This window comes from Astatotilapia calliptera, chromosome 15 (assembly GCF_900246225.1).
Source record: "Astatotilapia calliptera chromosome 15, fAstCal1.2, whole genome shotgun sequence".
In the NCBI taxonomy this organism is placed as follows: Eukaryota; Metazoa; Chordata; class Actinopteri; order Cichliformes; family Cichlidae; genus Astatotilapia; species Astatotilapia calliptera.
The window spans coordinates 37,547,715-37,566,289 of record NC_039316.1 but is presented as its reverse complement, the minus strand read 5'-3'; the positions used below and the strand labels follow the sequence as shown (position 1 = coordinate 37,566,289).

General features: G+C 38.9%; 1 protein-coding gene across 32 annotated transcripts in view; it reads right to left on the bottom strand.

Annotated features, from left to right (window-relative positions):
* Positions 1-18,575, bottom strand: part of adgrl2a (adhesion G protein-coupled receptor L2a) — a 91,789-nt gene that overhangs the window by 39,134 nt on the left and 34,080 nt on the right. For 22 of the 32 annotated variants that reach the window (XM_026194674.1, XM_026194677.1, XM_026194670.1 and 19 more), the window contains exons 3-5: positions 16,991-17,204; positions 5,003-5,112; positions 3,417-3,476 (exon numbers count right to left, since the gene is read on the bottom strand). In XM_026194674.1, coding sequence (XP_026050459.1) covers positions 3,417-3,476; positions 5,003-5,112; positions 16,991-17,204 — 384 coding nt within the window. The remainder of the gene's footprint in view (positions 1-3,416; positions 3,477-5,002; positions 5,113-16,990; positions 17,205-18,575) is intronic. The other 10 variants (XM_026194686.1, XM_026194659.1, XM_026194683.1 and 7 more) reach the window with 1 other exon arrangement.

The following is an 18,575-nucleotide window of genomic DNA, read 5'->3' as shown; positions in this document are numbered from 1 at the left end:
GGTAATTCCTGGACAGAGGCATCGATGCCATTGACTGGCCTTCATTTCCCCAGACCTGAATCCAACTGAGAACCTCTGGGAGCACCCAGACTGTCTCGGATGTCACTGATGAAATGATCCAGGTCTAGAAGGAGATCTGCCAGGTCACCGTCTGCTATCTCACCCAGAGCCACACTATGACACCAGTTGAAGCAGCCTCTAATTTCAATTTTAAACTTTGATTGGTGGTATAATTTTGAACCTTGCCTGCAAAGGGTTTATGAATTACACATTTTATATCAAAAAAGCTTTTCTATGTGTGATTTAAGTGGGGGGTTTTTGAGCAGTGTAATTGATTACATCGTGTTATTCAATTAAAGCAGGTTTTAATATAATAAAGATCCAATTTCAATTTTGTGGGAAAAATACAATGCAAAAGTCTCCATGTAACATTTTTATCATTATTTTCACTTTTAAAAAGATGAAGCCATGCACAAATAAGTTCATTGCAGACCAAGGGAGCAGGTAATCACTGTAAATTGTTGGAGCAAAATGCATGAATATACCTCTCGTGCACTCACTGTGGAAAAATGTATTTAATTTTATGTTCCATAAGAGCGTGTGCAATCTGAATAGATGTTTTTGTGTCCATATGAGTCTGCTATAAATTAGCCATCATGAGCGCATTCAAACAAGGCACTCTGAATGCACTTGTGCTAATAAGCATTATTCAGTCCATTAAACTGAGATGTCAATAGCCGATAAAACATTTCACATTTCACTAAAACTTAAAAAAAAAAAAAAAGAATTCCATATGCATTGCAAGTGAGTGGCTTCTAATTCTGAACTGCAACAATACAATAATGGAAAATATATATAGAGAGAGAGAGCAGTATATAAGCAAGGTACATCTAAAGCCTAGATCAGACTGGACAATTCAAGACAGTACAGCAGTAATCTGTTTGTGTTGAATGTACACTGTTTAAGAGGTAACAGTGTTACAGAAAGGGAAATCCAGTCAGTGGTATTTGTACATGAACGAGAGAAAAACTGTGAGTGAGATATCAAAACAATTCTGTCACTCTGCCCTTAAAAGGCAAAAACCTGATTTAAATTTGGCTGATCTGAAATTCAAGGTAAAGAAAATTAGATTTTATTTTAACTGCTTCTTCACATCATGAGCTGTGACCAAGAGACCGAGCAGCTTATAGTGTTCGAGCACACGGTTTCAGTGTCGTTTTGTTTTTTTAAATTGTGTTTTGGACCTTAATTTATCCTCCAAGATCAAACTTCAAATTCAGCGCTCACTATTATGTCCTGATGTGTCAAGTAGTTAGAATGAGACCTCAAAACTTCAACGAGAACAATGAGAAAACCTTGAAGTGGAAATCAGCAAAAATTTAAATTAGGTGTGTCTTTGGCTTTTTTGGGTGGAGTTAAGGAACCTGGTATTTATCAAATGGTACTCTTATTTAAGTGAGTTTTATTTCTTTTAATTTGAACTTTTATGAAGCGTCAACAACAAAGTAATATCTATGTGCGGAGTGTTTGAAGTGCACTCGTACTTTACTTCACTGATTCAACGATTATTTCTGCACACCTCTGATCTTGTGCCCTTCAGTCTACATTCCTATGTGTTTGTGACTGTCTGTTTTTCACAAAAAGCGTTAACGTGATCATACATTTTTATCCGAGGCCTGCAACACTCCTTTTGTATACATGTTCACATTAAAATTTGAATCCGTCACAAACTGTTGAGTCTGATCTTGGCTTCTGTGGCAAAAAAGAAAAAAAAAATCTATGAAGCTTGCGATTCAAAAGGATCCACAAATGAATGCACTCCATTCTGCAGAAGAAATTCAAGTGTGCTGCACCTAACTAAGAGATCTCACATGGATAGGAATCAAACAAACTAACAACAGTTCTCAGAAGCTGCCTCAGCCACACAAAATAGAAGAGGTGAGAAGCAGACGGAGAGACACGGGTGAAGGAAATCTGGAAAGAAAGGGAGAACACATGACCGAAGACCTGATGATGTAAGTAGAAATGTAAAAATAGAAACAGCAATCAGTGTGATCAGAAATCGGTCAGTGGATGAAGAGAGTGAGTCAGATACCCAGGAGGTTTCCTGCAGATTGCACAGGGGAAGGGAAGAAATTAAGTCAGTTTATATACAGCAACATTACAACAAGCATGAGACACATTCGAATCCACATTTAACCCAGGAAACTACATTCTTTTCTTTTCTAGGGAATTCTTGCTTTTTAAGAAGTACTTGTAATTAAATAACCCCGGTTAATAATCTGGCTTTCTATTATTTTGTGAACACATGTCTGCTGTCAACTCAGTTAGGTATCCTGGTGTTGAATTGAAGCATTAAATTAAATATACTCAAGAAAAAGGAAGGGGTGGGAGGTGTGAGGGGGCTAAACAAAGCCATCAAAGAGGACTCGATGCTCATGCTGTATTTTTTATCCTATTTTTCCTGTTCTGGCCAACACTGTCACTCGGAGCTGAGGGGTTTACCTGTACTAACAGGTGATGAAAATGAAAATATTAGCAATGAGGCCTGCTTATGCCAACTGGCACGACTCTGCAGTTTTACAAGTAAGAATAGAGAAGGAATCATCCTCTTTTTTTCCCACCAATTCGAAATTGCTTGCATAGAACAATCTTAATAAAGAAACATCGAGGCTTTTATGTTGCCTGATTCAAGCAATTACTGGAGCCAATTCAAAGGGTGACTCAGTGCCAGGTGAAGACAAAATTTACATCCTTGGCTGGAATATGAAGCTAATGCTACTAATGAGGGCAGTTCATGACAAGAACCAAATTATAAAGCCAAAGGAGGAAAATGGTTGGAATGTAGGTAAGTCATTGCACACGCTGCTTGCACAGAAGTGTAATTATGCAAAGACTTGGAAAATAGACCGAATGGATTAAATACATTCAGCTGGTGAGAAAAAAAACAACATTTTAAGTCTTCTGTTGTGTAACTGCTACTTGTGTTTCTTGGGGACAGTGAGATTTTGAGGGGTGGTAGTTACCGGGCTAAACGAGGACACTGTCTTTGGTCCCCTTGCTGATCAGCTTAATGGGGATTTCAAGTGTTCTTTTGAAAAACATCTACTCAAGTCTGCAAATCCGGGGGTTCCTAAGCTTCTGGACTGCTGAAATGTTGTTAATCATGAACCTTTCTATTTGGCATATGATCTATTCAATCTGCATTAGTCTGACTCTACAAAATGAGATGCATGGATTAATATTATTTTTTTGCTGACGGCTGAGGAGACAGAGGATTGGTTACAGGAGAACAACAAAACAGGCAACTTTCCTATAAATCAAAGTCTATCACTGTTTACAGTAGGGGTTGAATAGGAAAGGCTGGACTGGGCTTGTGTGGACTGAATCAGACTGGGAGAACACTATACACTTACCAGGGCAGTTGCGATAGGATACATTCTGTGTTCTTGGTCCTATTCTGGTTGGGCATGGACCTTGAGAAGCAAAAAGATGGGGCTACAGACATGCATGTTTGAAACTGTTTAGAGTGAGGACTTGTTTTTATTTTCATTGGTTAGACAGACTTTTCTAGGGCTGAGAGTCCTTGGTCAGAAGTTTATTTTTCACCACCACACTAGCAGCCTAGACTGTTTCCTCTGCGAGATGTGAAGGCAAAAGACAATCATAACAGCGGGTGGACACGAGTGCACCTTGAGGTTAATCCTACTATTAAAGTTTGCGGCATCACAGCAAGACGTAGAATCAATACGTTGCTTGACTATAAGGTGAGCTCCCCCTAGCCTCTCTAACCCCCCCAAAAAAGAAAGAAGGTAGCAGTTGAGTGCAGTCTGAGGTAGGACCTCCAGGATTCGTCTTTCCTCAGTAAGTTGGACTCGAATGCCCATTACTGCTTATTCCATGTTTAATTACAGGTCCTCAAAGCCTCAGAGAGGTTAACCTTTAAGTTGTAATGAGTTTCACCATCTAATGATGTTCACTAATGCATTCCAATTCAACACTAAGGGGAACAGCTTAAGCAGGTTTACTGGTAATGAGCAGCGTTGAACAGATGTGTTAAGGAGAAACAGAATACAGGTGTTTTATTTCTACTTCTATTTCATTTCTGTTTTGAGCTGAATCAAGACTGCAACACATCCAAAGACATCAGAGTGCAAAATACTCATTTGGATCTACAAGAGCTGCCAAATACTATTGTCCCATCACCCCGACTCTAATTATTTCAGTTCCACCTGATTAGTGATTCTGGCAATTCATCTAAATCTTTGTCATTAATCAGTTTGTAAAGGTTACACGGGGGAATTTCCTTCACGAATTGCAAATGAACATGGCAGCTTAAAGGACAAAGGAGAATTTTAATACAAAGGGCAATCTAAAGATTGTTTGGAAGCTGAATGGCAATGAATATTTTAACACCAGAGGAACAGACAAAATGTTAACGCTATCTCTTTACATGAAATATTAGCTTGTTGACTTATGAGTGGAGCTATTTTGTTCTGTTACATAATGAAACATCTGCTAACATATTTCAACACCTGTTGTGCGAATGTATATTAAGCCATCAAGGTGAGCTGTGCTTATGCCTGATAGACTTCTCCGTACAAGACTTGAGTAATGAAACACTGTCTTGCTATTAAGGAGAGTCAGCATGACTTCCTCTGCCCTCCCTCTAGTCTGCTACCTCATAACCAGGCTTGTCGATCTGCTGGAAACACAGTGAGCACATCAATAATAAGGGCCGTGTGGAAGAGGACCAAAGGGTTTTACAGGTCATATTTCATGAAAAGTTCACAGTGACACAGATGGAAGAAGAGAAGGAGAAATAGGGTGTTGGAAGGTGTTGCAGACAAAGAAAGGAGACTGTCTGGAAGAAATGGGACAGAATATGGTACAACAGGAGGAGAGACAGAGGGCAAGGAGGAAGGGGGGAAACGATGGGGAAGGGGTGTCGGGAGAGAGAAAAGGGAGAGTTTACAATTCATGACAGAAGGGCCATACTTACTGTAGGGAACACACTCATACTGGACCTCCAGGTATTTGTAGGTCCCTGGGCAGGGGTCGGGGAAGACATCTGAACCCGTGATTACAATGCACTGGGTCCGATTGTTGCATCTGACGAGAGAAAACACAGGAAAGAAACATTCACTGCTTTGTTCAAATTCATCCAGTCTCAAGCAAACTCGGCAACTGAAGGAAATCCCAGAAAGTTGACTGTGTTCATCTGGATGTAGTGTTCTCAGTTTGACAGGGACAGAATCAGCTGTCTGGGATTTCCTTCCCTGGGTGATTAAGCGTGTATCGAGACAAACCGAAGGACATAAAAGCATAAATATTAAAGCGCTGTGTGCCGGTTCTTTTCAACGGCTCTTAACTCATGTTCAGGCTGGGAAATATTCAAATTCTATCAACAAAGAAATAAAAAGAGTAACGCTCAGCAAGATGTAGCCATGCTATTGAATCTGCGAGCACTAAAGATATGACCAGTTCCAGTGCTTTTCACTCTGTACATGCCTGTTGGATCTTTGCCATCAGGTTCATATAAAAGAGGTCTTTTGTGTTGTATTTCTTTTAGATAGTGGATAATCTGTCTGAATGTGTATATGTCAAGGAAAAATCCAGAAGCCTCTCTTATATTTTTAGTCCCTTAACATAACACAGCATCACCTGTCTGGTAAAAAGCTGGTCAGCACTGAACTAAATACAGAGTTCCCCTTCGGACTCAGTACAACACATACAGTGTGAGATATCATGCCCCGCATCACATGTCCTGGTTGAAGACATCTCTCTTTGCAGCTTTAAGGCAGATGACCTATGATAACACACGCGAGGCCCCGTCTGCACATGCACACCTTTTTATAAACACCTCTAGCTAGCGACAGCTTGTTAGCCGTGCTGTCTGCCAACTTGAAGTCATCTGAACTCCTCTGTTGTTGTTAATAGAGTGCAGTTTGGAGGGAGTTGTCATCATGCTTAAATTCAAACTAACTTCTGCATGTGTTGTGGTTTGTTAAATGTCAAGCTGCTTGCATGCAGTTGAAACTTTGTGGGAGGAAAAAAAAAAGCAACAAATTATTCTAACACTGTCAGATGCAGCCAAAAAAAATGTAAAAACTAAACGGTGGGTAAATAAAATTAACAATACAATGATCAACTTTACAGTCCTTGCATTGCATCGCTGGTATGTGTCAAAGTCAATATCCATGACACACACCAGCAATGCAATGCACGGACTGACTTTGACACGTACCAGACATAAGACGTTGTTAGGATGTCACCATAGCAACAGAACTCCCTTAGAAAAAATGTGCTAAATCACACCGTAAAATTGCTCCGTCGCAGCTCGAGGAACATGACAACGACCCTCGGGGATCATTGGACCACAGAAGTCCCCGGTAACGGGGAACATGCTTACTTAATAACAACTGTTTTTTGATTGGATTCATCTTGTCTAATTACCTAATATGTGTCTGTCAGGTTTAAATAGCTGTGGGTGTTTTGTGAACGGATGCCAAATGCTATCATTTTGCTGTAAAGCATATTTACCTATGGGTATAAATAAAGTCACCTTGAATGCTCAGTAATGGCTCTGGGAACATGACCCATGGGAGCAGCACTGCCTTCATATCCTCCAGACCCCAATCCAGTGCACCACAACAAGCCCAATCCAAGGACGTCCCATTCTAGAACCCCCGGGATCCTAAGACCCGGATCCCGCAGGGTAGCCCTGTGATTCCATTTTGTTTTGTTAGCAGAAGAGGGAACCGCACATTATGTGGCACTAGTTTTAATGTTGCAGCTGACTGTGGCTCACTGTAAATGCAGTACTGGACTACTGCACAGGAACCTCATGTGATCTTTACCCCCCACACTGGTCTTTGGTGGGGTGAGTTTTGCACAGGATAAACAGTCTCTGTGTGTTTCACTCAAATGTCCTGACTTATTGATTGAGCTTCCTCTGAATGGGCCTACATGCTGAGTAGCTTTATGAGGCACCCAAAATGCCATCAAAGGTCTCATTAATAATAACTGGAGCATCTGAAATTGCAGATCCCACAAGACCAGACAATATGAAATGTGTCATTTCTTAAAAATAAGAATAATAATATTAGATATCTTGTTTATAATTTCAACAGCCCTTACAGTAGTGTCAGAAGTACATTTCAGTCACTGCCTTTAACATCTGGAGAGGATCTTCTGAGGTTCAGGGAGTTGTAGGAGACCACCATCTCGCTACACTGAAATCATGATAATGACATCAATACCCTGAGCTAGCCGTCTTTGCTTCCAAGGGGACTTGAAATTCTATTGGCAATGTGAGGAGCCGGATCGATAACCCTGTTCTGCTGATTTAGCAGAGACCAGAGATAATATTTGTTTCTTCTTATCACAGACCAGTGCGCCCATTTACAGCAGATCATTGGAAAATGTATTACTGGTTGCACTGTATTGTGCTTTGGGTTTTGCTTTTGTTTTGGGCTGGAGACGTAATCGCTGCTCTGTGTCCAAATGTTATTAATATATTATTAGGTATCTCAGTGGAACAGAGTTGGTTCCTGTTGAGGGGCACAGTGATGAATTGACGTAGGGGCTGGACACTGGTGCCGCTTTAGTTTTTGCTTAAAAACAAACCTACAGAGTTTTAGCTGAGTATCAGGAATGCATGCAGGGCGCTGGGACTGAGATTTACAACACACAACTGTGTCCAGAACAAAGTCGGAACAACAGAAGGGAACATAATTAGACATCGCTCATTCATGTTCCTCTGCATTTCTACAAATCATGCTGACTGAAAGAGTTCATAAATGTTCATAAATGTTTTTGATAGAGAACACCTTCTTATTTTGACTGAGAAGCACAAATGGGTTTTTTTTTCCTTCTTTTTCCTTTTGGCAATTTTAATACAGCACATTTTATTACAGAGCAAATCAGCATAAACACACATTTGTTTCCACATCTGTGTGCATCTGTGTTTAGTGCAGATTTCAAGGGGCATTTCACTTTATTAATGACCTCCGTGAGTGATAACAGATGAAAATATCAGCATATTATAGTTGTATTTATGGAAATGAATGACTGTTTTGAAATTAAAACATGCACTTCATGCTGGGACCATAATACGCTGCTTGTTTTTGTGGCTAATATTTCTCGAGTCTGTAGCAGTTTCCATATATTATATGGTCACTTTGATGATTGTTTTTCCTTTGCTCATGCATAAGCATCTCATGCAGGAGCAATATAAATCACCGTGCTTTATCTATCAGATACCAACGAGACTGGGAAATGAATGCATACTTTATGTTACGGGTATGAAAAAGAATTAATTCAAAAATAAAATTTGTGACACTAATGAGACACCGGCCTGCCATCATCACTCAGGCAAATGCGTGAAACGACAGGACATAAACACAAAAAATTCTCATATTTCTCATGAAACAATGTTGACATAAGTGTTGATGGCTCTTTCTGATATATTGCCCTAATTTTAGAGCAGCGGAGCAGGGGGCTCCCTCGTCTGTGGGATTGTGTGACTGTGATGCCTGTCTCCTCAGTGAAACCTCAGGCATCCCCTGAGACCAATTGAGAAAAAAAAAAAACCCTAATGACTTGTGCTGTGCGTAGTTCTAACCCTCATTTTGAGAGAGAGCACGTAATAGAAATTCCTCCCATAAAAAAGTTCAGCATTTTGGATTTGGTAGGGCGCAGGTCTCAAAGTGCACACTAATTAAATGCATGTACAGTATGATCTTTTACTACTCTTAGGCTATATAGTAATTAATCATGTACATAATGATTATTAAGTCAAAGGAAGCATTCCTCCGCTTTCTTTGAGATTTTGAAACTTTCTATGACTATCTTGATTGCTCAGCAGGATTTCACTGAAGCAAAAGTGAAGAGACTACCAATTTATGTTTTAGCTTTTAAAAAGACTTAAAGAAGTTAATAGTAAATATACTATTTCGGAGGCAAAATTATAATTATTATTATTACTCATTTTTGGGGGTTGTTTGTTCCTGCTGTGCCTATACAGACGAGTGTATGTGATGCAGTCATATTTTAGGAAACTTTTACATCAAACATAGGTTGGCTGAGAATAAGTAAGTACATAATTAAATTAGTAAGGAAGTAATTAGTAAATAATACATTTCAAAGTGTATAAAAGACTGAAGAGATAAAAAGTCTTAGAGGTCACAGACTCCAATAAAAACTAGCTCTTTCTCTTCCTCTTCAGGGTGTTGCTCACAGATACTTTGAATGGGAAAATATCTAGAATATATACACATATATCTAAATTTGTTCCAGAATGAATGAATGAATACATTTCAAAGCAAAGCCAAGTCTGAAGAGATAAAAGAAGTAGAGGTCAGAAGCTTAAATCAAAAGGTTATATCTTTCTCTACTTATTTGTGGTATTTTCTTACAAATAATTTGAATTTGAAAATGTCTCGAAAATATGTATTTAAATTAGTCTCAGAATGTAAAATCAGATCACCAATTTTCTTGACGTAAAACTAAAGCGACTGCAGGAGAGAGCATGATTCTGCTTTGATTGCCTCCATTTCTCCCACCGGCCTTTTAATCACACTGAAGTGTTCCAAATGTAATCCCATCACATCTCTGACCTTTTGGGAGAGGCAGACATCAGTACAATTAGAGTGTGCTGCTTGGATTTCATGTAAATCTCTTTTAAATATGAGCTCCGTCTCAGGGCAGTGGGAAAGAACGCAATAAGATACCAACAAGGTGAACTGCTAGTACTCGCTGATACCATGTATCCACCATATTTAACCTTTTGCTATGACATCATAAAGCATGTCAGAGGAATGATGGGCCTTGAGGATAATATGTTCATTTAATAATAAATCATGATAACATACAAAAACAAACATAGTGGGAGGTCTACAGCCTTCTGAAATCCTAACATGCCTGTTTTTTATAACTGTGTTATTTTAATAAACTATGCTTTGTATCATGTCAAGCTTTCAGTTTATACGTTTATATTCCAGTTTTACTTTTATGACAAATATGTGGAAATATACTGCATAATTAGAAATTTGGGGATTTGGTCGTCACACATTTCATCATCAGATTAATCACAACCACAAAATTCAAATTCAAATTCAAATTCAAATTTTATTTGTCACACACACACAACCATACACAGTATGACATGGGGGTGAAACCACGAGGTAATACCGAAGATAAACCTTTAAATATTTAATAATAATAAAAGAAACTACAAAAAATGTGTATTTAGACTGTGTGTGAGTGAAGAAATTTGCTTTAAAAGAGAGAAAAATAGATGACCGGAGAAAAAGCCCTGAAATGTTGAAATATTTTAATTATATTCAATTTTGAATCAGAACAATTGCAAACTGATTTAAAGGAAAACGAAACTAAATTAAAAACTTTTAAAGCAGTGTAGAAAGTAAATCTTTTATTACCATTTTTGCATGTGTCACATCAAGTGCCGGTCACGTGACTGGTTTATTTTAGACTACCGGTAAGATGTCCCTTAATTGCTTAATCTCAGATCATTTTGCACCCACTTCTCGATTTTCTATCCTTCAACTCACTGAAAGCCAAAGCAGCTATTTGTAATTCATAATAAAAAAAATAAAAAAATACAGTAGCACCAGCAGCAGTAGCAAAACAATCGCTGTGTAACTGGAGGAGAAAAGCGACATGAGTGAGGGGAGCACATTACAGAAAAAGGCACAATCTACTTCCTGGTGCTCCCAGTTTGAATTTCAATCAAATTAGCATCTCTTAAACTCAAAGTGACCCGTCTAGCTCCATTTCATCTGAAATGCTGATGAGGTTCATGGCACAATTATCAAGGCAGACATCTCTCTCAAGAGGCAAGCCTGTTGATAGCAGACAGGCCATTGAAAAATTAAATCATTTCCAAGGCCAGAGAATAGCAGCAAAGGGAAAAAAATCTGGTGCGAACAGGACACAACACACACACACACACACACACACGTGTGTACAGTATAGTCTTTATAAGTATAACCAGCTCCAGTATCAGTATATATAGACCAGTTTATAAGGGGGTGGCCCAATAATGCTGCAGGAAATAGGTTGTTAGAAATTAACCATTAGCATCGCTTTCAACTCACAATCCAGCCCAATATCCGGGTGAGACATCCCAGAAACTTATAATTACTGTCATATGCTTGTGCCATATTTATGGAGCTCACCCGGGAGATTCCAGGCTCTTAAAGAGTCAGGGGGAAGGCTGTCTGACTCACATCCATCCATCTATTGATTTTTAAACCAGAAAAGGTATATCGCCATGCCACTCAAGTCAATAGAAATACTACGGTGACATTCTGCTGGTCAAAATGTGACCTTTACAAGATGACACGACGCGAAGCTAGAACACCCAAGTACAAAGACAACAATTCAGGAAAGCTTCAGAAACAACAATATGAATGTTCTCCTTTGGCCAAATATGAGATCTCAGTGCAGCTCTGACTTCTAGTAAATGAAAGGAATTTAACTGTGTTCATTCTCAAGCTTGATCAGTTTTGTAAAGAAGAGATGGGAACTCAAAGCTTTACTAAAAAGGAAAAGCTGCTGCTTCTTTTGTCGTTGAATTTCAAACTGATACCCAGGAAAATAATACATTTTTAATATAACAGGGGATCATATTTTATATATATAAAAATTACAAACAATATAAAAGAATATTTCTGTGACAAAACTGTTTTTAAGTTCTCTGACATCGTGCAAAAAAAAAAAAAAAATCCAGTTAATATAACTGGAAGTATGACTGTGTGACCAATACTTTAAGATTTTGTTTGCAGAGCAAAATCACAAAAAAACTTCAACATTTTTAGATTTTCTGAGGTAGCGTTGGGCTTCTGGTGACTTCTGTTATTGATCGAATGCAGTCGGTAAGGTAGGCTGCTTCTGTTTCTGTCTAGTTTTAATAGACTTTTTTCAGCTCCAACCTTCAGAAGGATGATTGTACTTTTTACACACAAATAATTGTGTCATCCCGTCATACTGATATAATTTGCTACCCACTCCCAACACTAATGTTATCATTTTAATATTAGCCATAGTTACGATCCACCACCTTGATGATAACTTCACAGACCGCTAGTGTGGCTGTTTTTAATGTGTGTGCAGGTCATAACTGTTTAATACTTCGGAGCTTTCCTGACTGCTTAAAATTCCTCCTAGAGAGTAGTTCAGTGTTTCTGTGTTAATTGTTTTTTTTGTTTTTTTACAGAAGTGTTATTGTGTTAATGATCAAATTTATCTGAAAAACTGGAAACATTTCCAAACTGTAAGAAAATATATCAATTTAAAAACTCTGGTGAATCTAAGTGCATATCATATGTACTTTAGTACTATTAATATCAACAGTAGTAGGCCTCACTTGCTGCATTGCCCAGATTCTCCAATACATACTCCAGACTTCATACGTGGGAAACCAGCGTGCTGCCCCACCCGTCTAACATGATGTGACACGTGTGTTGGTAAATCTATTTCTCTACTTACATTTCATGTAATTCAACACTGGTATTAGCAGTTGTTAGCCTAATGAGGTGACTGTTCCTACCCTTAATTTTTCGAGTGGAGAGCAGTTTCATGCCTCATGAACTTTTGAACATCCCTGTGAAACGTCCAAGCGGAATCTGGATCTTTATGAAATCTTAATCGGCTGCGCTTTAAATAAACACTAACGTCGTACATACAGAGAGGAAGAACAAGGCGCTGTGCTGTCAGGCGGCAACAATGGAGCTCCTCGGAGAGCCTCGCGAGCCGCCCCTGACATTGATATAAATAGTGTAAGCGGCATCATTTGTTCTCCAGAACTGCTTCACATTCATTGACAACAACTTCAAAGATGCAGCTAATTGCATGTTAATGTTTTTACAACATGTTATATTTGTAAAAACCTGCTGCACTTAATATGTCATTATGAAATATAACATTTCAAATACACGGTTGTTGACTGGTAATAATAATAATTGTCACGATAATTATTAATTAATAATCAACTCATGCTGTCCCCTAATCCTGCTGATGAATTTAATCTTCTCTGTTAGAGACGTATCTGCACTGATCATTTTCATCAATGATACGCTCTTTAAAAAAAAAACCATGATGCACAGACACCAATCATGTTATGTTACAGCAATCAATGACCTTGTTATCTAATACTTACAGTGAACCTCATTAGTCAAAGAGAAATCAATAGATGTAAGCTGCTCATATTGTATATCCTTTTTTTTTTGAGATGATCAGTCGAGGTGCTTCACTGTCATGTTTTCTTATTCCTTGAACTGTGATGGAGACTGATGGACAGATTTAGATCAGTAACATCTAAGCACCAGATGGTTGTTGCATGCACAAGTAAACGCACTACAAAATAATATTCAAATGCACCTAAATTACAGTTTTAATTTAGTAGATGTTATCTGTGTGGCGAGAATGTGTTTGTAGTCATTATCATTATCATCAGCGTAGATGAGGAAATGTAATCATTAACAACTAAAATCCTGAAAAGAAAGAAAAAAAAACACATCACTGAATATTATTACCAATGAATTAATTATTTCAAACTGTACTGCCATGCAGTTTCACATCTGCTGGGGAGGTGTCCACATGAAAAATTCCTGTACAGATTATCACCCACTTGAGTCGACTAATTGCTTGCAGCTGAATGTTCTAATTGAGCCACAACAGTCCTAAGGCTATTTTCATAAAATCATTGTGCTCATGAATATAATATGCCAGCTAGATATAAAAACAACTTGGAGTGCCAACAGGATCTATCAAACTCAGTGAAGCCTCAATCCAATTCTCCACACTTCGGGGCCACATCAATTTCGGATGTTTAAAAGTGAACACAGTTTTCCACACACGAGTACTAATGTGATTTCCCCCCACACACTTAAATTAGTAGACCAGAGTAATTATGGCAACAAATATTTTTGATTCTCGAATCCCTTTATTGATGTAGGCTGTACAGTAGGAAATACTATTTTCCTGTTTTTTTTCCACATACAGTGTGTGTGCAGGGGAGTGTTCAACAAAGGGACCGTTTTCAGCTGAGCTAGCCTCGGAGTTTAGACTCGGGGAGGAACCGAGGGCTCAGACCTCATGCCAATGAAACAAACACTGCATTCCAAACAGGCAAAACAATCACCACGTTCCTTTTTCCCCATTTGAAGATAATTATTTTTGGCAGCAGGGGCAATCTTTCATGACATTTGCTTCCTATTTCAGTCTATTGCTGTAAATAAACGGGCAAGAGAAAAAGAATGTGTAATTAGTCCCATATGCAGTCTTGGACATTTGTCAAGCTGTCCTTGAATCTATTTTCATGTCGGTGAACTCCTTTTGCTTTTTATGATACTGACTACATAAAAACTCCAATCCACGCTTTCCACTCGTATAAATAATGACTCACTCATCTGTTCTCACATTTCCATGGTGATCTCAAAAGAACTTTATGTGTTTTGTCAGACGTTGTTCTTGTAAAGTACCTGTTTTGTGCATTTTGAACTTGTGTCCCTCGCAGAGACCTCTTTTATGACAGTTCTCTCTCGCTCTCTTTGAACACTACAGCATCGACATCACGGTGCTAAAAACACATTTAAAACAACATCTGAAGTTCAGCCTCTGGCACTCTCAGGATGTGAGGAATGAACCCCAGTCCTACAGACATCAGTGTCTGAACTGGAGACACTGGTAGAGAGCGTTTTTGGGATTTGTTGTCAGCCTCCTGCTGGGTCGGTATTTGTGCTTCAGTTTACTGTTTACTGTTGTGTACGAGCGAGGCTGAGGCCAGCGTAATACATATGGCCACAAGCGGAGAGAAGGCAGCCTGCAGCCTTTCAGGACAGACAATGTGAGTCAGCTATCTGACTTCATCAAATAGGACTTGACAATAACCCCCCTGAATACAAGGGCTCTACTTTTTTATTTCATTATTTTTTTTATTTCCCAAGGCGGCGTGCCAGAGTTGCTGACGCTCTCATACCGTCCAATATCTCTCTCTGTGGCAGTCATATGTCATTCCATCCTGTGCACTTTGGCTCCGATGGCATCCCTGTGTGACAACTGGCCTCGTGTATTAGGTCTCATGTATGCAGCGTTCCTGCTTGAGCCAAGTTTGCAAGTGTGTGTGCGCGTCAGCGAACGTGTCGATAGCTTTGCATCTAATGACAGCTACAGAGATGGTTTCAAGCTTGCATTGTGGTATTCATTTATTCAACTGTCCATTAGCAACCTTTGTTTCCATGAGAGCGTTGTGAAGGAAACTGAACATTTTTCTATAAATGCAAATAATAACTAAATGAAAATGTGCAAGGCTCACAAAAACATGCTTATTTTTTCAATGTAAAGTTGTATTCATTTGCTTACAGTCTGTGATGAGTAGCATCATCTCATTTTATCTGACTTCTTGGACAGAAATACATTTATGAGCTAAATTCCTTGAGAAATGTCCTTTTATCCCTGGTGACATAACGCGGTCAGAGTTACGTAATAATAAGATGAACTGGAATTACTGACTTGGTCTGCAGTGTTAGCATTGTGACACTGCAAATAATGAATAATCTGCAAAATTGGAATTAAATCTTTTTAGTGTTTGTTGTCTCATAAAAGCCTAAAATTCAGATTGGACTAAAGGCTGAAGTCAGACTGGTAATGAACTCGTCTCACTGTATTGTTGGTGTGTTAGTGTTTGTTATAGCACCTCAGCAAACCTGCAATATGAAAAAAGTGCATATCATTAAAATGCATATGTTATGTGTTTCACGTTGACTTTTTAAAGCCCCGGCTCAAAACAGCTTTGGTGCGTGTTGCCTTTCGTTTCCTTAGAAACATTAACGACTGCCCTCAGATGTTCTCGTGTTCTTCTAGTATTGCAGATAAATGAACAGGAGTGGAGAAACTTCTCTCCCTCATACCACAGCGCTGTTGTTCTTGGAACTGCAAAATAGTTAACACATGACTTTATGCCATTAGACTTTGGCAGTTGGTGGTGAATTGACAAATGCAAAACTTAGTGAGTTGAGTTGTATATTTCATCTTAAAAGTGTCAACCCCAAATTTTGTGGTCTGAATGGAAAACTCAATTCAGATACATGTGCAATAGGGTCAGCTGCAGAAAAATAACTGTATCCATGCACTTTTCATTGAGTGCATTTATTCAATTCTGACACAATTTTTTGGTGCCAATCTAAAGCAATACTGGGTGCCAAAGTTAACACTATCAACCAGAGTGCGAATATCAGCTATGGAGCATCTTTGAATCGTGCTAACAGCCTGCTCTTAAACTTACCAGAAGGAATTTACACATGAGATCAGTATGATTTAGGAAGTTTAGGAAATTCAGACAGTAGAAGTAGAACATTTAGAAAAGTAATACACATTATACTGTAGAAATACTCTTCATCATAATCAATATTTATCATGTACATTTTTTTCATTTTTATTTATTTTTAAATATTTATTTATTTTATCACATAAATGCAGATATTAAATGTATGTATATAAGAGCAGAAATGACAATGGGCAGCAGTTTGGATGGGAAGCTTTGTTACTGCACTCTGTGACTTTGGCTGTGTTTCTGTTTTAATCTGCTCTCTCTGGGCTGTTTGCCCAAATTGATTTAAAATTCCAAGTTCTGATGAAATTTCTAATTCTTTTCTGCTCGGTTTCGGCTGTCTCAGTAGTGCAATCTTATTACACACTCATATTCCGTTTTTCTGTTTTTATGCAACTGACAGCAACACTGTTATTGTTCTGGGTGACTTTTACTCCAAAGCCGAGGGATACGGAGGGTTTTTGTTCTCAACACAGGATGCCAACAGGGGCAACCATGCAAAATGAACAACAGCGGACCACGACAAAGAAAATGTTATCATGCTTATCAATCATTTCACTTCTGTGACAGCGGAAAATACCTTTAGATTTATTAGTTATTATTACTGTTATTATTTGGAGGTGTCTGCAGTGTTACCTTTGTGACATGATCTTGTAGGCGTCTGGAAGATAGCAGTTTATGTTCTCCATCTGGAAAGGGTCGGCATCGCAGATCTTGTCGTCCGTTCGGCCATAGTTGGCACTTTCGATCATAATGACATCACTTCCTGGACACCGCAAATCAATGGGGTAACCCTCACAAGACAGCTCTCGCCGCACTAAACCAAATGGCAGGGCAGCTCGACTAAACCCTGAGGGAGAAGAGAAGGAGAAGGAGCTCTATCAGTGCGGATCGAAGCATGGAACTACAGCGACTTAGAGGAAGAGGGAGGCAGGAGACAAAAGAGATCAGAGGTGGATATACACAAAGGAAGCATCTTCAAACATCGCTTTCTCTTATTTTATTCAGAAGATGTAACTTTTCATCAATATAAATAAGAAATCTAAAGAGTAAAAGCCCAGACTAGACTGCAACTCTGACATACATCTGTATGCCGAGTGACCATTTCAGATCTAAACCGCACCAGGGAGCTAATAGTGTTAGTATGTCATCCACGTGCCTTAACTGCTACTAAAAAAAAGAGAAATCAATATTTGTCATTAAAGTCTAGTTTGTCAGCTTAAATGTCTGGAGCCTTGTTTCCCCCTGTGACCATCTACATAAGCATGCCGACACAAGAACAACCTTTAGAGGCTGATGTCACGTTAACATAAACAATTAAATAAATACATTTTTAACCATCTGTTTTCTTCTCTGCTGTTGTCGCGTGTTTCACTTCAATACAGGGCCTGACTGACACTGCAGAGTCTATCACTGGAGACTTGCGGTTTACTTGCAATGCTCATTTTTCTATCCAAAATGAAAAAGAACAACAAGCATGACAACATGAGTGTAATTTAATCCACTTTCCAGTGCTGACAATCGAAGGCAAGGCTATTGGGAGGCTGAAAAAAAGGTTTATGAATGTGAGTGTGTTCAGTGTGTGTGTGTGTGTGTGTGTGTCGGGGAGGGGGAGGGGGGAGGAAAAATAGAAAAGAAATCAATATTGTGGCTCGGCGAATACGAACAATGCCAAAAGCCATATTTAAACTAAAAGTGAACTACCTGCATAAACTATAGCGCTCTACATACTGCGTGTCTTTTTGGCGAGAGCAGCTTCCTGCAGCTATGTCATGTCAGATATCAAAGAAACCTGGCGCGGAGCTAAAAATGATTTTCAGATGCTTCTCTGCAGACTCTGAATCACGGCTGAATAAAAACTACAGTTTCAGTCACCTTTATAGTGCTTTAAACATCGCTGTTAATGCAACTTGGTTGATGGCTTTGTTTCCGAAGAACGCGTTTCCTTAATGAGCTTTATTCACAGTTGCAAAAGAAAATAAAGCACGCCGCCGCCGCCACTTCTAATGCACTAATTCGTTTGGCTCCTGGACAAGTCCGGGCGATCCATATGTGCAGTTGTTTGGAATTATGAAGCACTTTATTACTTCATGAGGCATTGTGTGACATGGCATTGTGGCAGCTGTTTACTTAAAGCCACCGAGTAAATTGGTCAAGAAAGGCTAAGTTCATTGTACCCTGCTGAATGATTCATCAATTAATTACCAAAACAATTATCTTA